The sequence below is a fragment of the Sylvia atricapilla genome, chromosome 1 (genome assembly GCF_009819655.1).
Source record: "Sylvia atricapilla isolate bSylAtr1 chromosome 1, bSylAtr1.pri, whole genome shotgun sequence".
NCBI lineage: Eukaryota > Metazoa > Chordata > Aves > Passeriformes > Sylviidae > Sylvia > Sylvia atricapilla.
Window position 1 is genome coordinate 58,436,540 of NC_089140.1, and position 21,336 is coordinate 58,457,875.

At 43.6% G+C, this 21,336-nt stretch overlaps 1 protein-coding gene across 3 annotated transcripts in view; it reads left to right on the plus strand.

The window, feature by feature from the left end:
• Positions 1-19,579, plus strand: part of SLC66A2 (solute carrier family 66 member 2) — a 66,199-nt gene extending 46,620 nt beyond the window's left edge. For 2 of the 3 annotated variants that reach the window (XM_066323744.1, XM_066323761.1), the window contains one exon: positions 16,818-19,579. In XM_066323744.1, coding sequence (XP_066179841.1) covers positions 16,818-17,025 — 208 coding nt within the window. In that variant the 3' untranslated portion in view covers positions 17,026-19,579. The remainder of the gene's footprint in view (positions 1-16,817) is intronic. The other variant, XM_066323752.1, reaches the window with a different exon arrangement.
• Positions 19,580-21,336: the final 1,757 nt, after the last annotated feature.

The window sequence follows — 21,336 nt, forward strand, 5'->3', positions numbered from 1 at the left end:
ATTATTACTACTAGGTCCTGTAGCTTCCTCCTCTGTTCTGACAGAGCAAAGACCAAAGGAGAAGTTGGAAAGAAATGGAAATAATAGAAGTAGAAAGGAGGTTCATGCTGAGTAACAGCTTTTTTGGAGTAGTGTGTCCTTGTGGGCTTGATGATTGATGGATGGAAATTTTCCTATCATTAAGTAAACAACTAAGCTAATCAAAGCAACAGAAATCTTCATCATGTTCTGTTTGGCAATTCACCTGTTTACTTTTGGAATGAGTACTATATGGAAGCTTGGAGCTCTATTTAAATACTTTTGAATGGTTGCAAACCTAAATATTACAGTAATAGTTATATAAATTATGGTACCAAACTTGATAGAAGTGCTTTGTAATGAGTTGTGCTAATACCTATCAAAGAAATATTCTCTTAATCTCTTTTCAAGAACTAAACTAGTTCTGTTAGGTCACCTAGTAAAAGTAGTTTAATTACTTTAATTATTTGGGTGGATTAGAATTATAAGTGATTATGTTCGAAAAAGGACAAAAGCTGCCTCAAAGTTAAAGAGCTTTAGAGTATTTGAGGGAAAAAAAGGCACTATGACATTAAAAGATTGTTCATCACTTGTAAATTTTCTTTATATTATGTGGTAAAATATTTCAATATTTGACATCCAGAACACCTCTATCACCTGTTTGGAGTCAGAGCTGCTGAATGCTACAGTTGGGATCTGATGCTTCTTGTATTATTAACTGCTTTTGTTTTGGGACAAAAGACATACAGACAGGAACTTACTCTGTCATTTATCTTTGTGTCCCCACTCCTTCTAGAATAGTTCCCTCCCAGTCACTTTCTCTTTCTAATAAACTGCATTTGTGAGAAAAGGTGGTGTTGAACAGGGGGCAGTGGAAAGGGCAGGAGGGTTGGCTCTGGATCTGGCAGCAGCAGCACTGCTGCACACAGAGGTCAGTGCGTTGGGAGAATCACATCCTTGTGTGGACAACAGCTTTTGTGGAGGTCCTGTAGAGGGGCAGTGTGTGCTTTTGTGCAGGTATGGGGAGAGCCTCTTAGGGGAGGCACTGCTGTTAGTATTCTCTCTTTATAATCCTGTCTCACCTCTCTCCACCAAAGGAGGAGGATGGAGGGCGTTCCTCTGTAAGGTCTGTGAGCAAGTTCTAAGTGTGTGATCCTGCACACTTGGGACCGCATGAGGGTTGATTTGCTCCAGGACAGTATTGCATTCCTGTCTGCTGCCCTGCTCCAGAAAAAAAATAACTGCCCTTTCATTGAAAGTTTTTTGCAAAGGCTTCTCAAAATCACCTGGCAGTAACTCTTTTTGACTGCCAGCTGCTGCTCAAACCCCATGGAGAAGCAGTTTCTTTTCAGTCAGAGCTGCTGCATGGCACAGTCTTCCCTGGTCCAAGAAAGAGGTCTGGTAGTAGGACAGAGCCAGGTTGCATATCTTGAAATCTCAAAAGCCACAGTCCATTGGATACCCAAATGTGCCCATCAGTTAGCTTGGAAAGATGTAGCAACATGTTGGGTCAATAAAGCAAGGTCTTTTTGCAGCAGTAGTTGAGGTCCTGATACACACTGTTGTCTCTTCCCTGGCTGCACCCTGGGCACAGGATGGCCCTTGCTCTGCCTGACTCAGGGCTGCACATGCATCTGCAGGGTCAGAAGGACACAACTAGGGAAAATCTGTGTCTTCCCTCTGCAAGCACTTTCCCAGGTCTCCCATGTCTGTCCTCTTGCTCATGGACAGCTATCAGTCTGCTTGGAAGGAACCTTCTTTCTGCACGACTTTAATTGTTGTGTTTGGCTGACATTGGGTTGGGGGGTGCAGAATTTCACTGCTTGGAGACAGCCAGCACAATCAGTGACTCTGCTTATGTGTTGATAGGAGACTGTCTTGAGAAATCTAGTGTGAAAAGGCTGAAAGAGGATAATGTCAGGATTTCATTCAGTCTGGTTATTGTGCAATGAAAGAAAAATATTAACTTAGTCCCTTCTGTGGCAGTGCTGGGTCAGTCACAGTAATTATCCTGTTTTAAAAAGCACAGATCACTGAAAGAGAAACAGTTGGCTTTTTTTTGTCTCAGAAGCTGCTGTAGTCAAGAGATGCAACTTATAAGAAGCTTTTTCATTCAGAAATGTTTAATAAGGTGTGCTACAGCTGTGAGCTAGTTAGGAGCAAGTGTTTATCTGAAACATATCCAGTGAAATGAGTGTGGTATAAAGAGGTATGAAAGAAATAAATTCTATTAAATTATTCTAATATGTGTATATATATTTATTACTTACTTTTCTCCTCCATAGATGTATTAAAAATACTAGAAGACAGTATTTCTTAGAGAGATAAGACTTATTGTTGGTTGCTTTTATTGAGTACTGCTCTATAGCTTTTTCCTTTATGAGACATGCAGCTCTATGTCATTTTTCAGGAGAAACTTTTGACTTCTGAAAACAGTGTTTGTCCCAGAGACAAATCCCAGGCTTATTCAAATGCTGTGAAGATTAATGAAAGCTGCTATATTTTTTCTCCCTCTATTGTATTAACCAGTTGCTGTGATGAACAGATGTAGAAGGCTTTATTCAGGACTGGCTAACCAATGCTTGGCTTCCTTTAGTGAGATTTTAGATTTAAAAAGATTGGGCAAGTGCTCTAAAAATGCTACTTCTGTGGTTTCTTGGGATTTCTTAGCCTGAAGGAATTTTTTATTTGTGAATAAGTAAAACAGCTTCAGTGAGTTACTTCCTTTGGAGTAACATTTGAGTTACTTCCTTTATGCTATTTAAAAAAAACCAAAACCCTGTGCTAGAGGGAGGTAGCAAGACTGGTGGATGTTTCTGCTCAGGCACCAACTATGTACTGGCTTCTTCAGAATAAATTTAGTTCCATTAAAAAAGAGGCAGTTCACATCTGTTATGGCAACTTTGCTAGGTATCTGTTCTTTTTGGGGGAGGCTCAGTAAAGGAGTAAGAGAAATTAACTGGAAAAGAACTTAAAAAGTGCAAAACAGAAGGAAAGTTAGAAGTGTGTGCTACAGGGAATGGCCATACTGAATGTTATGGTTTTTTTCTCTTCAGCTCCTGTTTCTCACTGTCAGAAATTGCATGGATGAGAGCAAAATCAAACAAATGGGACTAGGAATAATGGATGCCTTTGTGAAAGATTTCCTTTCCTGAGTATGTCACATACACAAAGCAGACACTGACTAGTACAGTGAGGACCTGAATTAGGAGTAAATTGTGTCCAGTCCAGAACTAACACCAAGGAAGATGCTGAATAGAGAACTGTTTCCCACAGGCTTAGGCATTGTACCCTCCAGGTGTTGATTAAGCAGTGTCTTCTGTTATTCTTAAAATAGCAGCTGATTTATATATTAAACAGAGAACATGGAATAGTGGTATGGGAGGTGAGGGCCATTTAGTTCAAACAAATAAAAAAAACCCAGTGTAGTTTTATGGATTCAAATCATGTGACCCAACTAAGAAGCAGGTTTTCATGGCATAAAGCATTGTGCAGACAATCATAGGGATTAAGTTATGAAAGAGAAAGTAGTTCTCAAGGGACTAATTAGGACCTGAAAGTTAAATATAGGACCCTGGCAAATAGAGAAATCAAGGTCTTAGGCATAAGCCAGAACTACATTGAGTAAATGTAAATTATTAACTGTACTTAGAAGTGGTTTCTACTTAGAGTTGTATAGCCCATTCCTTAGTTTTGCTGCCTTTCCTATTGCACTAAGTTAATCAGAACTGTCACTGTGCTTACAAATTGCCTATTTTAAACTATACGTATAATTTACCATAGTATTCTACAGTATTCTATTCTTGTATTCTTTCGTCTTCCTCAATGCTCTTCTTTACTCAGATCCTTAATTTTCTTTGTGGGCCTCCGACAATTGTTGTCATTGCATCTGTGTCTCCAGACAGCATTCATAGTTTTCTGGGGAAGTTTTACTTGTTTGATTGTTTTGCTTTGCTGACATTTCCTTTTTTGCTCCTGGCACTGATCAGCTGGTTGCTATTGTCCTTTATCATGGCTTTAATGTAAAATATTCCAAAGTTTTTCATTTCTGGACTTTGCATACACATCCAGGTTTGCATAATAGCCAGTGAACAATTTTCAAGACTGGATGGATGAGGTGTTTGTACAACTGTAAGGCTTACTACAAACAGCTTGTTTTCTCTCTTAACCTTTTAATTTGCAGTTCTAATAGGAAACAGGAACATCAGATTCCTTTCCTGAAACTGCCTGTTTTAAGGCTAAGAGATTAAAGAAAGTAGTCTGTAATCCTCAGAAGACTTCTAATTTCTTCTCCCTTGAAAGTGTTACTGCATCAGGAAAATAAACAGGCTTGGTCTCAGTGCACTCTGGATGAGGGCAGAATCCTGTCAGCATGTGAACAGATGGACTGGAACTATTTTGTTCTGATCCTAGGAATTAAGTGGATTCTCTCTTCTTCTTCAGACCCTCTTTTCACTTGGAGCAGACCTGTGATTGATGCTCCAGGTTCAAGGTCCACGTTTTGCATGACTCTCTGCAGATCTGTGGCCTGTGGATTGCTGTGCTGGGTCAGCACTGCAGTCACCTCTGTGCTTGCCGGCTGTGTCTCCCCAGAGCAATTCTCTCAAGACCTACAGCAGCACAGTATGAGCCTCCAAAGACAGTTCTTTGGGCCCTGTACACTCAACACATCTGAGAATTTCAGGAACTGAAGGAAGGGATAGGTGGAAAAATCCAGGAGGAAGACCTTCCTTCCCTTAGCCTCCGAGCACTTCTGACAGCGTGAGCAGCAGTATCCACTCCCCTTAAGCACCTCTAAGGTTGTAGCACAGTGTGGACTGCTAAAGTTCTTGCACATATTGAACCTCTCTCTCATTTCTCTTCCCCTGGCACCTCATCCCCTCAGTTCAAAAAGTAAATTCAAAGCAAATTACTTCAAACCAAAAGTATTCATCTTTTACAAATAGTTCAAGGCTTCTGTACAGTAATAGGAATAAAGCTCTGCTGGCATGTTTAATGTTATTGAGTGCTCTCTCGTAGGTGCTTTTCTCTGTGCCTTGAGAATTTGAATTGCAAGAGAAAATTTATTGTACTTTTGTTACAAAACCATTCCATTAAGTTTAAGTGCTCCATCTTCCTCTGCCAAGGAAGTATCATGCAAGATATTTTGCATAGATAAGGTCAAGTCAAGGCACAAAAGGTGGGAATTGAGCCTGTCATGAAGACACCTAAGAGATAAAAGTTTTCTAAAAATGTTGTCTTCCTCTGTTACCTAACAGATTTGGGAACAAAAGTGCCTCAGTTCTTGACATTCCAGCACCTGTATTGTTTTGTTAGAGTTCACCATAGCAAATTGTGTAAGTGGGTTGTTACCTGCTTATGTGATTGCAGAGTTGTCTCCCTCAGTGCAGTAGGACTGAGTGGGATTAGAAATACGGAATGGAAGTAAACTGAGATTTGGATTTGAAGAAATGTTGGTTGAGATGCAAGGATGCAAACAGCCATAATAGTAGTACTGACTGTGATGAAGATCTGTGAAGTCAGCAGAATGGTGAGTAATTTAGGTAGTTAAGAGATGAGCCAGAACAGCAGAAAAAATAGATCCTTAGCTCAAGAAGTGATTCTGCAGGGTAGTCCAGAAAGACTACTAAGAAGAGCTGGGTAGAGAAAGGGAGCTGGGCAGATGTGAGTTGGTCGACTACAGATTTGCTGTTTCAGCTTTGACCTGTAATGGTACGTTTGGTCCCCTGCTCCTCAGACACAGAGGGACAAGCAAACAGAAGAGTGGGAAGTGCAGAGACTGACATACTGAATGATGTGCCCAAAAACTGAGATGGGGAGGAAGTGCTCATAGTATTCCTAAGTGGAATGTAGAAAGAAAAAAATCTTGATATCAGAAATACCTGTTTCAACAAGGCTGAAAGGTAGGGTTTTAATTTGTTCTGGGGAGGATGGCTAGGAATGATACTTGTCTACATCACACTGTAAGGGAATTACATGGCTAGCCGGATGCTGGCATTGTCAGGCAAGCTTTTAGGGTAGTTGTGGAAGCCTTGTCCTGTGAGACACTAAGTCTTGTATGAGAGAATTTCCTAAAACAGAATTCAGTGTACAGTGCAGCAGATGGCAAGAGTTTGGGCAGATAGGCTATGTCTATCCTTATTGAACTGCAAAAACCCTACTTGGGCTGAAATTTTAAGATTTGTTTCATGATACTGTGTGTGGGATGTGATCATGATGCTTTTATTTCCTCCCTACAGCATTCAGTTCTGCCCACAGCAGGACTTCGAAGCTCTGCAGCCACTGTGGGTCAGTGGCAATGTGGGAAGTGGCTCAGAAAGGGTTAGTTTGTGGTGGCACCTGCTGACAAAGCACAGCCTTCTCACTGGGCTTTGCATTGAGAAGCAGCACAGATGTGTAGGGTGTGTCACTGTCACCAGTAACTTCATTTCTGCACCTCTGTGTGCACATGAACATGTGGAAGGAAAGGGAGGAACCTGGCATTTCAGATGAAGAATTAGGAGGTGGCATACCTTCATATAGAGCTTGCAAGGGGTTATTTCATAGAATCAATAAGGTTGGAAGAAACCTCTAAGATTACTGAGTCCAGCCACTGACCCAACACTGCCAGGTTTGCCATTATTTCCCTATAGTGCTAGAGTGCTTTGGAGGAGAATGCAAGCTTTGTTCTTGCAAATATCTGTAATTTCTTTCCAGACAGCAATCTGGACTTTGTCCCTGAGTGATCACCCTTATTTTACCCACTTGTGTGTTTGGGGTTTTAATTTCCCAGTGTTTTCCTAGAATGTGAGAAGCATTTTTACTAATTGAAGGATGTGATCATTCATGAAAAGTAGTGACTGCAACATCATTAGATTTTGTCCTTGTGAAGACAAGGTCTTTGAAGACAAGTGAACTCCAGTGATCTAGAACAAGGAAAGCAGGGATCTAGAGCTGGGACTGTTACTTTGTGTATGTTGACCAAAGAGGTAGTTGCAGTTGTTGAAGTAGAATACTGGCAGTGTGCTCAAGCGATGTACTTGTTACCATATGAAGATGAAGGGAAAATGTGCTCAAATTACCTCAAGTTGGATGAAGCGTCTGATGATCTCTTGGTTGTCTGGGGCAGGAAGAAAGAAAGATTTAAAAGCATTGCTTTGAGCCTTGGAATACATAGCTGTGCTGAAGCAAACCTCTGTTCCCTCCTGGTTTTTTGTTACCTTTCAAACTGAATTTGTCCCAAGTGATTTAGAACTAGAACAGGAAATACACTGAATGGTGGTGTAAAGGGACATTGCGTTGCTACTTGTTGGCACTGGCCATGCAGGACATAGCCATGATGTCCTCTCTGACAGTGGGCAGGCTGCAACTATTGGGATGTGGCAGGCCAACTCACCCTGCAGGAAAGTGAGCTGTGGGAAGGGATGCTGCTTCCTGGGATTTGTTTCCCTGTGCCCTTGCATGGCAGCAAGTCCTTTTATACCCACCTTTCAGTGCATGATGTGGGGCCCCAGGGTGGGCTGTGCCAGGTGCCTGGAGAGAAGATGGGCAGCAGGAGAGCATCTGGAGCAGCATGAGCCAGCAGCTGTGCCTGCAGCTCCACCAATTGCAATGCCGTGTGTGGGAGGTGAGAGACAGGGAAGCAGGGACAGATCCTCAAGAACAACTTCACGAGTGAGATGTTGAAGGATGGTGTAATTTAGGTGTGCTCTGCACCATTCTCATTACATTGACAGTACCATGTGTGTTGGCAGCTGACTGCAGTTATTGAGAGAGGGGCAGGATGTGATTTTCTGCCCTGGCACCAGAGGAAGTCTGATCCCTGCCATGGCAGCAGGTCTCAAGCTTCCCAATTCACCAGCAGCAGAAACAGAGCCTGTCTGATCTGTGTTCATACCACATGTCTGTCTAAGCAGACCTGAGCTTTGCAGTCTGGCATGTATCTGTGTCTCCTGCCTCCTGCAGAAAGGCCACTGATGTGAATTGTGGCTCAAATCTCTCATCTGATCCACAGAAGAGATTTATTTTCACATCTGCTTCACAGAACTTGGGGGGATTTGTGCTGTTTAAGACTTGCTGCCCTTTCTGTTGTAGAGTACTAGAAGTACTTTGTAGTTGTTAAGGCTTACTAGTTTCTGGATGCCTACAGACTGAACTTTAGGTACAGCTGCTTGCCATAGTTGGAGGCCATATTAGTGATCCTGGACTATCTACCAGCACTGTGTGGCATGTCTTGTAGTTTCCCCTTGACTATTCTTTCACAGACATGTTCTAGCAAATACTGGCTTTTGGGTAGATATGCTACATGAGGTTAAAATGCCTGACACTGCCATTCTTGGGACTTTAGAAAACAGATATGCATGAAAAAAAATTGACTAATACCCATTTACCCTGTTTTTCTGTGAAACTTTCTTGTTTAGCTGCACCTTTTTGGGTTTGTTTGTCTGATGGTGTTTCAGAGTGAAATCTTGCATTTCATCTTTCCTCATTGATGAATACAGTCCCTGAAAATCACAGGAACTTTAAGAAAATTTGCTCTTGGATTACAGCTGACTGTAATCCATAATCAAATTGCTTGTGGATATGGCTTTAACTCAACTGCTTCAGCTTGGTTACAGAGGTCCAAAATAAATGCTGGATCTCTCTTGCTACATGCTCCTCTTAACTCCTGCTAGTACTGTGGGGCTGGTCAAATGTCTTTCTCTGGAGATGGTCAGTGCAGCTCCAGTCTCAGAAGAATTATTGAGAAGTGAGGTAAGGCACCCACACCAAGCAGGGCACGTAGGACTGGTTAACAGTTTCATGCTTGAATTCCCAGCTGGCTGTGCAATATTTAAAACTAGATCTTTGCTTGTTCACACAGAAGGACCTGTCTTATGGTATGCACACTTCGTTTCCATGTTTTCAAACTTCAGACACTTTGAATATCTGATCAGTGTGTTTTTTTCTTCTTTTCCTTTTAATAGTTTTTGGCAAGCTAAGCAATTTGGTTAGCATGAGGAGGACTCCTTTTTTCTTAAGCCATATGGCATTTTGCTAGAAACAAATGCTCTATTTATTAAATTTTGTTTGTTTTGTGCAGTGTTAAAAATAACACGGCATTCGTCTTTCATGTTTTCTGGCCTGTGTTTCACTGCTGTAGGCATGCCAGCCTCTGATTGAAGTGCAGTGTTAGGGATGCTTGCTTTCTTTTCTAAGTGGACTATTTTGGAGCTGCAAATGGGAGCTGAAAGTTTTCCAAAGTCAGGATGTTACAACTGAATCTGCTTTCTCTTCCATATATTCCTGTGCAAATGGCTTGTGGGAGGTAGCAGCTTAAAAGGTTGCTGGAGAGATACCTTCTGTACCTTCTTCCTCACTTCCCAAAACCAAATGCAGTGTTGAAAATACTCACTGACAGGCTGCTGCCGTGTGGACTTTATTCCTGAACAAAATACCATGTTGTCAGCTTTTAAATTATTTTTTTCTGCTTTTGTATCCCGTCATTCAAAGATTTGTCACTGTGTTTTAACATGGATGAAAGTCAAGTGCTAATATATGAAGAAAGGTCTGAAACTGTGGCGGTCTAATCAGATTTTCTGATTTGGCAAAACCCGTGTTATGGCCAAGATGTGGGGACATTGACCATGATGTGGGGCCATGATGTGTAAAAGCTGTGGACAGCATCCACTGATTCTTGAACAAAGAGTCCGTGCTAATTCTCTTCTTTACATAGGTAAAGGTCAATAAATTATATTCTTTTTTTCTCTTATCAAACATAGAAATTTTGAGTTCATCCAATATCTGAGCGCAGTTAGCCTTAAGTTTTTGGCTGTAGCAGGATGTAATTAGATCAGGGCAGCATGTACCTCCTGTTGCTATTTGTGCTGCAACATCTGCTCAAACCACTACAGGATTTTTCAGTGGAAGTCATTGCCTAATGTCTGATTCTCTCAGTGTCTTCCAGCATGCAGGGTATTTCTGGGTTTGTGTCTTAAGCTACAAACATGCAGAGTCATAACATCAATGTGAGAAAATCTGCAGTGCAAACAGGAAGCGAGGACTGCTGTGTCTTTTTCCTTCTGCATGTTTTGTGCTCCCAGCCTGTGTTCTGCAAACTGCTGCTCTGTAGCCCTGCTGCTGTTTGTAGGGTTGCACTAGTCTTAAGACAAACTGGCTCACCAGTGAAGTGGAAGAGGGGGCTTCACATCTCATATTCTTATACAAGATCCTTCTTTTTGGTGGCTTTTGTTCTTTCAGGTGAAGGAAGAAGAAAGGTGTAATGATCCAAGTGACGAATGTTGAGCAGAGTGTGCAAAGACTCTGAGGGAAAATCAGAGACTTGAGACTGTTGCAGCCAGGTTTTGCGCAGACAGAATGAAGATGCTGAAAAGCTTTGATTAGAATGGTATTGGTCCTGGATAAGGCAGATTGAACCTGAATATCTGGCTGATGTAATTGTTTTGCAAATCACTCAGCCTCTAATATAGTTCCACAGAAAAAAGCAACAGAATATGGTTTGGGTTTGGTTTTTTTTCCTCTTTCGAATGTAGCTCTTTCTACATATAAATAATTCCAGAAATAATTCTATAAAAATTAAGGTTTGTTGGCTGAGTGCCGATACAATGTTACTGATAGCTGGTTTTTACCTCTAGTTGATGTCACTTCATGATTAATATACAACATTCAGGGAACCTGAATGAAGCAAGTTATTCCATGAGAAAAGCGAATGCTGTTTTCCAGCATGTAATTAATTTATTTAGCAAATGAAGACCAGTGCAGTTTGTTTATGAAATCTGCTATCAGTGGTAGAGAACAGCAGCACCATAGGGCATTTTCATATTACCATATTAAAACCCATCATTTAGCAACCCACCCCTAGTCTAGTGTCTGATCAGAAGGGCTGGTGTCTCTCTGAGAATTAATTCCAGCAGCAGAATAAATAAGTGCTCTTTCAGATTTTAGAAATAGTTGAAAAAATACCAGCTTTTTCTGTTTGTGATCCTTCGCAATTTACACAGCCTTGGCACTGGCTGTTACTACATTAACAACTCCTTCTATCGAGCTCGGCTGTGAGGAAGGTGCTTGCTTTTGAGGAGGTTTGTTGTCATGGGATACTGCGATGCTGTTGTACATTACTGGGAAGTGCTATTTTTACCACAAGTCTGCCTCAGCCTCTGGCAATACCAGCTATTTCAACGCAGCTCCTGCCTCTCCAGTTGGCATCTCTGTTGTCACACAGACAAATGCTGCCATTTGTTTATTTCTGCATCCCCAGGTTGCTCTCTGGCACTGCTCACCTCTAACCTGCTTGCCCATATGTGCTAAGAGCAGTTGTGCTGTCCTCCTAGAGCTTATCCTCCATATCGACAAGGTGAGCATTTTCTGCCTTCCGCGGCTCCCCAGCTTAGCTTTGGGCTATTTTGGGAAAGAAATATTTACCTCTATGTCCTGCTTTGCTTTGTAGCCAGTGCTGCACAAAACAGCTTGGCTTGTGTGACTTTGCAGATAGCAGGAAGATGGAGTGTGAAGCTGTTCTTTGTGAGATAGTCTGGGAAATTTTTGCTGTGTGCAGCCTCTTTATGCCATGCTTTCTAGTCTCAGGCAGTGTTGATGGTAGGCCCTGACTGCCTGTTGTAGCAAAGCCTCATCAGCATTAGCAATGTAGCATTTTCTCTTGCACTGTGAAGCCAAGGGTCAGACTCTGGTGTGCCAGAGTCTGATCTAATAGCCCATAATACCTGGCACATGGCAAAGGTGCAGATCCTGGGCTGTGGTTGGTTGTATGAGCATCACCAAGACCAAATGCTGGGTCCTGCACTTGGGTTGCTACAAGCCTAAGCTACAGGCTTGGGAAAGAGTGGCTGGAGAAGTCCTCAGCAGAAAAGGACCTGGGGGTGCTGGTTGACATCCACCAGAATATGGAGATATTTAAAAGATTAGCAGATGCACCACTTAGGGGCATGGTTTAGAGGTGGACTTGGTATGGCTAGGTGAGTTTAGGTTAATGGTTGAACTCAGTGATCTTAGAGGTCTTCTCCAACCTAATGATTCTATGATTCACTCAGCAAATACAGGGTTACAATAAAGCAGTGGAGCAAGGGCTTAGGTGTGTGTGCTCTCTCCTTTTTGTTCTTTCTTCTCCACAACGAGTTGAAAATTCCCATTTCCTCTGGGCAATAAAATGCTCTCTTTTTCACAGACACTGCTCTTTCCTCCACTAGGGCAGGTAAGGTGTGGGGGCAGCCATCTGCCCGAGCTAGAATGGTGTCTACCCCAAAAGTAAGAACAAATGTAAGAATTATATCTCTTCCCCAGGTGACTCGGTAAAGTTGAGAAGCTGCAGACAAAAAATGGCTTTTGTGCCATTGGCATCCTAAAAGTGCACATCCTAAAGTGACACAATAGCTGGAAGGTATGAGAACAGTGACAGTGTATCCATGCCATCCATCTCTCATAGTCATACAAGCATCGCTGCATCATTGCAAGTGACCTCTGCATATGCAGCAAGGACAGAGCAATTGCATATCCCCAGTTGGGGGAAGGACATTGCTATTGCACTGTGAATCTGGAAACTAAGACTTGACAGAAGCTGTGTTGATGGTGTAAGCTTCATCCAGACTGTCTCAGACCTGTGATGTGGTAGTGGGGGCAGCTCTGTTTCCCCCAAGGTGCCACACAGATACTCGATGGGTTTCTCAGCAAGCTGAAATTTTGAGGCTGTGTGTGCAAATGGGTGCTGATTGAGATGGGACAGAGCCAACAGCAGTTGTAGCTTTTCCCCTTCTGGAGTGGGCACTGGAGGAGTGAGACACATACTGAACTTGGAGAGGGTACTGGGGGCATTCCAGGGTGCTTGGAGTGGTGAGATGAGGGTCATGGGCCAGCACAAACCTCTTTGCTCATTCCCTAACTTTACCCTCATGGTGGATTGATGTTGACTAATGCCAGATGCTCACCATGCCACTCATACTGCTCCTTCTCCTTGGCTGGACAGGGGGAGAGAAAAATACAACGAAAGGCTCATGGGTCAAGATCAGGACAGGTAACTCTCCAGTTACCATTACAGGCAAAACAGACTCCACTCAAGGAAATTAATATAATTTATTGCCAATCAAAATCAGACTACAATAATAAGAAATAAACTCAAATCTTAAAACAACTTCTCCAGACGTCTCCCTTCTTCCCAAGATAATTTTATCTTCCCTACATTCTCCCCATAAATGGCACAAAGGGACAGGGAATGGGGGTTGCAGTCAGTTCATCACATGTTATTTTTGCTGCTCTGTCCTCTTCATGCTCTTTCCATACTCTGTTTGGGGTTCCACCCACTGAGACAGTTCCTCATGAACTGCTCCAGTGTGAGTCCTTTCCATGTGTCCTTTCTATGGGGTGCAGTCCTTCAGGAATGGATTGCTCCATCATAGGTCTTCCCTGGGGTAACAAGTCCTGACAGAAAGCTTCTGTAGCTTTGCTGCTTTGAGCCACACTCTCCATGGACCCACAGGTCCTGTTAGGGACCTGCTCCAGCACAGGCTTCCCACGGGTCACAATGTCCTTTGGGCATCCACCTACTCCAGGGTGGGTTCCTTCACATACTACAGGTGGATGTCTGCTCCTCCATGGACCTCCATGGGCTGCAGGGGCAGAGCTGCTTCACCATGGTCTCTTCACCATGCCCTGTAGGGGAATCTCTCTTCCAGTGCCTGGGGCACCTCCTCCCCCTCCTTCTGCCCTGACCTTGGTGCCTGCAGGGCTGTTCAACTCACATGTTATCATGTTCTCACTTCCTCTCACCTTGCTGCTGTGTAGTGCAGCAGTTTTTTCCCCCCTTCATAAATACATTATCCCAGAGGTGCTACCACTGTCACTAATGGGTTGAGCCTTTGCCAGTGGCAGGTCCATCTTGGAGCCAGCTGGCATTGGCTCTCTTGGACTTAGGGGAAGCTTCTGGCAGCTTCTTACAGAAGTCACTTTGTAGCCTGCCTCCCTGGCTCCTGCTACCAAAACCTTGCCACACCAACTGTCTACCCCAAATTCAGGTCATTTTCAAGGACTTGTGTACCATGTTTCCAGTTCTCTTTCATTCCTGTCATTCCCTGTCCTGGTCCATTCTCTTTTTTTCTATCCTCATCTGACCAACCTCTTGGCTCCCCTGCTGTCTCCTTTGATTTCTTGTGCGGCCCTTCATTGCATTTTCTCACCTCTTGCATGACACTGTCCCCATTTCCCTGTTCTAAGCTCTTTGTGATTACCCCATGTGCATTTTGGTCTCTGCTGGACATGCTCCTTTTGTCCAGTCCCAGCCTCTTCTCTGGGAGGGCAGCCAGCACTCCCACAGTCACTACTTTGCATCAGCCCTGAGAACCTCGGTGCAGCTGCAGAACCGAGTGTTGTGGGATGTCAAGTGTTTTCTGTATTTTATTTTTGTTGTACCTTGGGGAATTGCAGGCTTTCTCTGGTGCTTTGTCCAAGCTACTGGACAGAGAAGGATTTTTTTTTTTTTTTGTATGCAGACAGACCAGTGGCATTAGCTCTTTAAACTACCTGTAGCATTTTTAAAGATCCTTTTTGTCAAGGACAAGTTGAGATTTTCGTGTGTGTGGAGCATTGTCATATCCTAGTGAGGACTCCAGGCATGATGGTGATGTCCTTCAGTGTCAGATGTACGAACTGATGTGGGCTCTGGAATGTGCAGAGGCTGTCAAAACAAGCACCAAGTTTTCCAGCTGGTATTGCAGACTGTTCGAGTTCACAGGTGACTTCCTAGCAAAACACAAACTTGCTTTGGCAAACTTGGCACAGCATGTGATGCAGCTAGAGGTGTGCTTGGCTCCTGTGGTGCTGCTGAATTGCAGGTGTCCTTAAGTTTTCCCTCAGTGATTGATTATTCTTTCTTTGGGGGGGTTAACTCTTCTGTAGGCTTTACATCTTCTGACTCTGTATCTTCTCCTCCACAACTGCACTGAACTTTAGGTCAAAAAAACCCAGCTGGCTTTCCCCATTGGGAAGGAGTGGCAAATACCCTTTGTATTAAGAATATTTGTTAAATTCCTATTCAGCTATCTCACGGTATCCCTGAATTGCCCTTCTGTCAACAGTGAGCAGTTAGTTTGATTGGTCTGTTTGAGCATGTGCTTTTAGTGAGAGTGCCTAGCCATGCCAGCACAGATTCACAATTAAATTGTGATTGTTTGACCGGCAAACACTAATACTCTTAAAATCAAAGGAGGAGAAATATTGACTGACAGCAAGCAAGGTTCCAATTTTATTACCCTCAAAGTTTACTGCCCTCCTAATTAAAATCTCAATCTATTTAGACCACCACCTGCATCTATAAATGTCCTGTAAGTGTGTTGTAAGGTGACATGGTGTGACTGGGAATGTGCACAGGGCAGGTGGTGCAGGCTGTTTGCACCAAGCTCAAGTGATGTGTAGAGTTCAGCAGTTGTTTTCTTTCTCTGCTTATTTATTTACATTTTTAGAATGACTCTGGGTGAGGAATAACTGCTTACTCAAACCCATATCCTTGCTTGCAGTTCCACACAGGTTCTGTGGAAGGTCCTTATTGTAGACCTGTTTTGTGCTCTGGGCCACATGACCTGAGTTACAAAAGGCTCCCATTTCCATAGTGTGATGAGGCTGTACAAACTGATACTCTTGGCCATCCTTCCCATGTGGGGAAGGAATGGGCTGCAGCATTTGGCTTGCAATGGCATTGTGTGCTTGTGCCCAAAACACAAATCCTGTGAGCTCCTGCCTGAGTGTTTGAAAAATGAACATTAAGTCCTGCCCTGCTGCATGGGCCTGACTGTGTTTTATGAATTGAAGTCTCTGCTGACAAAATGTAAATTGCTTGTAATTATGACAAATCATGTACAATGCTCATACTGTGAACTACAAAGCTTTTGTCCATTGCTGCTTATCCAGCTGCTTAAAAAGTTCTCCTGATAAAGTGCATGAAGCTTAGAAACAGCCTTTCAGATTTGATTGTTCACATTTTGTTGAGGACAGTGAAAATAATTTGGTCTGTTTGAAGAACTTGCTTCTATTCCCCAGAGTTTCTCCTGATGTGGGGGAGCAGGAGCTGGACTATAGGACAGGGAATGCTCAGCAGAAGTGCAAGATGAAAGCAAGTTTGGTTATTAAAAGAAACTCTGAGCACTGCTCTTGATCTGTGTCCTTGATAAAAATCCCTAGTGCTGTTCGTCCTTCCAGTAACAGCTGCAGGCATGTAATTTCTCCTCTTTCTGTATTACTGGACAATTTGTCTGTCTGCTTTTTTTGGTTATGCATTTTCTGCGATAAGGAGTGGTTTCTTCCATCTCTTTTGTTTCAGCAGGTGCTGAAAGTATGCATGCATGAGAGAGCAATCTGTGTGTTACTTTACCTTGCATGAGCACAGAATGGCATGCACAAGAAGTAACTGCTGTGATGAATTGCTGTTCTTTTCCATGCTGTTCTTTTTCCATGCAGTCCTTTACTTCGGTGTATAGTCAGTGCTCTCAGCATGTGGCAGTCATGTTTACAGAGCACCACTGAGTCAAATATCCTAGCGGGATATTTTAAAATCTTGGATACCTTCATAGCCACAGGTGTTTGGAGCTGTAATTGCTGAGATAAGAGTGCTGCAGTTTGTGGAGCAGAGAATTTCATCCTCCCTTCCAAGTACAGTGCTGCCTGTCTTGGCTAGGTACGCTGTCTGCCCCTGTCAAGGGGAGTCCCAACCCACTGTTGGGTATAAATCGTAGCTGCAGTAGGTGGGATCCTCTGGCACAGCAGGTCTAATCCAAAGCCAAGTTCTTCTCAGTAAACACTCTTCCCTTTTTTCTGTCTTTTAGCATCAAGATGGTGCTGATGTGGAGCAGTGGGGACACGTTCAAGACTGTTTACTTCATCCTGAATCAGGCCCCTTTCCAGTTCTCCATCTGTGGACTCCTGCAGGTATTCGTGGACATCGCTATCCTGTTGCAGGTTTATTTGTACAGCCACTACCCTCAGAAGCCTGTGTCCCACACTGCACACCCAGCCAGCACCAAGGCCTTGTGAGGAATTTGGCTGGGCAGGTTGCAGGTCAGCGGAGTCAGCCATGGCACCTCTTCTTCCACTTGTAAATACTCCTGTGTTGCCAAGTTGAAGCAGAAATAAGAACTAGGATGGAAAATATGGTTGCACATCCAGCTCGGGAAGTTCTGTGTTAAATAACTTGCTCTGTTTTCAGACTTAGCTGTACGGAACTGTTTCTTGGTGGGGGGAGGGACACTTTATTTTTGCATACGTACCTATGAGCCTTATTAATTCACAGATGTTTGTATATTTAATCACAAGGGCTGGATGGTTTGTGTTTTTAATGCTATTTAAAAATGTTACACCACAGAAATTACAGGATATTTTGTCTGAAACGTCTACCTATTTATATAATAATTGTATTATATAAATATAATACAATTTGTCTGTATATTGGCGGGAAGTTTGTGGCATATACTAGCATTCAGTATCTCCACGATGGAGGAAAGAGTATTGAAGAGCAAATCCAGGAGCTTTCTCTTTTCTCTCTAAGGGTGTCTGGTGAGAGAAGGTGGGGGTGGGAGGCCCTTCAAAGAAGTGAGCAGCCAGAAGTGAGCCAGCCATAGATGGTCCAAAGCTAAACAGTGAACAGGTGTTCATCCCCGCTGCAGGAGGACACATGGAGGAGATGATGGAGAGGGTCTGATGGTGCTGGAGTCACGTCTAGAGCTGGCACAGCCAGTCAAGCATCCAGGCAAAAGGAGGAGCCAGCACGGGACTTACGTAGTCGTGCACTGAAGCTTCGGGGTGTGGGAATAGCCTGCCCTACACTTGGGGGGCAGCACTGCCCCTGCAGCTGTGCACAGGACAGAGCTGGGCTGTAGGGTGTCTTTCCCAAACCCAGGGGCCAGCAGATGGATGTTGCCAGTAGTGCCAGGCAAGTATTTCTAGATGGTGATTAAGCCACAAAGATAGAAGCAGGTCCACTTTCATTGGCTCAGAAATGAAAAAGTTTGAGACAGAGAAAAAGCTGTATCCCCTGGAGCAAGACCAGCATCTGACAGCTTGATTTGTTGAGGCTGAGATTCGTGTTCATGTTGTTCAATGCCAAACAAGAACCAGGTTATGTTTTGGGGTGTTTCCTGCATTGGCCCAACTAGGAAGGCATCCATGATTTTCTTTTACTGTTGTGAATTTTTAGGCTCTTAAAGAAGAGATTCACCGTTTTTAGAAGAATCAGCAGCCTATACTGAGAGGGACTGAGAAAGCTGAAAGAGCAGAGTTTATGAGTAGAAGTTGTCTCTAAAGGCTGTTAGCCAGCACAGGTCACCATGCTCTGCAGCTGCTGGTGGTGAGGACCTGTTAGGGCTGTGACCAAGCCCCTGGGCTCCTATTGTGACTGATGTGAGGAGGCTGTAGCAAAGCCCTTGGTCCCAGGAACAGCTGTGCCCATGCTGCTTCCTTCAGGAGACTTCCTCCCTCTGCTGGGCAAGTCCTGTCTGGCCACAAGCAAGGTGTTGGATAGATTTTTCAGAATCATTTTTTCTCTTAAGAATAGCCCAAGAGTTTATGTTTTCTTAGCAGTGGCAGCAAGTCTGAGGTTTGATAACTTCAGTGTGTAAGTCAGATACTTCCCCGACCATGCTTTGGGAACCTCACGATTTGAGTCTGGACTGTCTTCATTGGTGGCCAACTGTCCAGTGGAGAGGAATCACACTGTGCCCAAGGCACTGACTCCATGCTCTTTGTTCAATACCATACTCTCCTAGGCCTGAAGTGACCTTACAAAGACAATGTACTCAGCATGGCAGACTATGAATGTTTTGTTCTTCTCTTTTCTGCAGTGTTCTGGTTGTGTTACAAGAACCTCTGGGCTTTTGTCCTTTTTAATTGAAAACTTAACAACTGGCTTCTCTGGTATGCTGCTTTAATGAGGATTGTATTTCTACTGTTTGAAAAAAACCACTTTCTCGTGTGTTTTAATGGTCTGAAGGGTTTTTTTAATAACTTGTAATGGTAAGATTTTTGTATTTGGTGGTCTTTTTCTAATATTCTGCAAAACAGGGATGTAAGAAATTAATGGTTCATAAGAAACATGCTTTTGTATGTTACAGCTTCAACTGGGAGTGCACATTTTGGCCACGTCTTTGGCTTTGAACTACATATATTACTGAGGATAAAACAATTTCTGGTTTTTCCTTTTGGGATTCTTCCTTGGGAAGATTCTCCAGTCTGTTATCAGTACCTAAACCAGCAAGCTCTGCAGAGCAGTCTCATTTACACCAGAGCGGCAAATGCTGGAAGAGAAGCCAGTGAAACCATGTCCAAGTCATCTTCTGTATGTGGCATTTAGCAAGTAGGACTCTTGGCCAGCAACTCCAGACTTCTTGAAAGGTACTTTAGGGACAAAGTGTTACAGAACTTTTGTTTTGTTCTCTAATCGTCACGAAGTATCTGTTTCAATGATCACCTCAGAGAATAAGAAATCTCTTACTTTAAATACATCTCTTTGAATGTATGGCACATTTCATGGACTTCATTTTTTTCTGTCAGTTGCAATGGTTTTTTATAATAAAAATAACCTATTATATATAAATTGCAGTGTTGCTTTGTTTTTGTTCAGGTACAAAATGTATGCTTCTTAACTCTTATTATAAATCATCTTGTCAGGAGCATTGTTGATATGAATAACTAGTGTGGTTTTGCCTTCTGATGAGTGAGTAAGCACAAGGCATAAATTGTCCTGAAGTGATGATGCACAACAGGGATTCTGGATTTCTGTCTCCTGCTCTTCCATACATACCAGGGTAAACTTGACCATTGAGACCACATAACTTGTGTTTGCAATGCTCACAGTAAAAATCGAATTACTAACAGATTATTACACAACTTTAAAAGAACCCTGTGTCATGCAGACTGCAGAATGAGTTTGAAGATTGGGACACAGATGAGGGATGTGCTCTTGGCAGCCTCTGCACAGAAGATGAGGACACAGTCTGTCATCTCATGGCCAACTGCTGCCCCAAGAGAAGACTTGGCCACCCTCCGTGTTCATTCTGGATAGGAAAACAAGCCAAGACTGTCAGGAAGAGCCTTGCAGGTGCTGTGCCCCTCCTGAATCCTGCCAGGCTGCTGATCCAGGATGTTGGGCTGCTCTGGCATGAAGAGGTGGGTTGCTGTTGCTGTGTGCAATGAGTGCAGGAGCTGCAGAAGGGGAGCTGGGGAGGACAGAGGGCTGGAGGCATAGGAGAGAGGGTTGGGAAGGGTGGGAGGAGAGATGTGGGGGAGACTGAGCTTTCTCAAATAAGGGCCTGAAGGGTAATACTCCTGAAGGGAAGGGAAAGAAGGAAAACCAAAACATGAAGGTAAAGGTAGATAAATCAGTGAAGCTGGGGGAAAAGGAGGAGGAATGTGAGGGTGAGGAGTAAACCCTGCCTGCTCTGTTGCACTTTGCTGACAGTGGACACCCAAGCAGTTCACACAGCAGCCAAGCCTGCTCAGCACTCACAGTGCCTGCACCTTCTCTCCAAGACACTGCTGGTGTTACTGGCTGCTGCTTTGGCATTCACTGTGAGGAAGTCAGCAATGGGGCTGGCTCCAAAGGAAACACTGGGGAACCCCATCTCTGGGTGCTGCAGCAGGCAGGGCAGCAGCCCAGAGCTGCTGTGCATGGCAGGCAGTGGTCTGCACTCTGGCTCCATGGAAGGAGAGATCTCATGGTTACATGTCTGAGATGCATGCAGTTAGGTGCCATTAAAAACATTTTAAGACATAAAATAAAAGTTCACATTTGGTACAGGGTATTAAGCAAAAACTGACCCAAAGGTTCTGTTTGTTAAATCTGATTGTGATCCTTAGGCTTGAGAACCAAGCAGGCTTCCAGGACCTGACTGACAACTGTAGCTTTGTTGGAGGCTTTCTGTAAGAAAGAAGACATCAGTACATAAGTCAACAGTGCACCAATAAATAAACACTGCCTGGATACCTGTGCCAACTGCAGTAAATAAAAGACAGGACTAGAACATAATGGGAGGTTCACCCTAGGGCAGGGACAGGTCTTCCTGTAAACAGCCTTGTAAAGCAGCCAGTCCCAAGTAGATGTCAGCATCTAGAAATGCACTGACAGCAAACACAGCATTTCAGACCCCGCTGCTGCCCTTCTGTGTCCCAGCTTACGTGCACTTGGCTCTGGTATGTGCTAGCTGGGAGACTGAGGGGCTTAGCTCAGCCACAGGTTGGCCAGCAGCCCTTCCATGTACCTCTGTCCTCTTCTGCACCAAGGCTCCACAGTCCTCTTAAGGCTGTGGCTTGTAGGTGCCAAGGGGAAGGCCAAGGATGCTTTGTCCCCTGAAG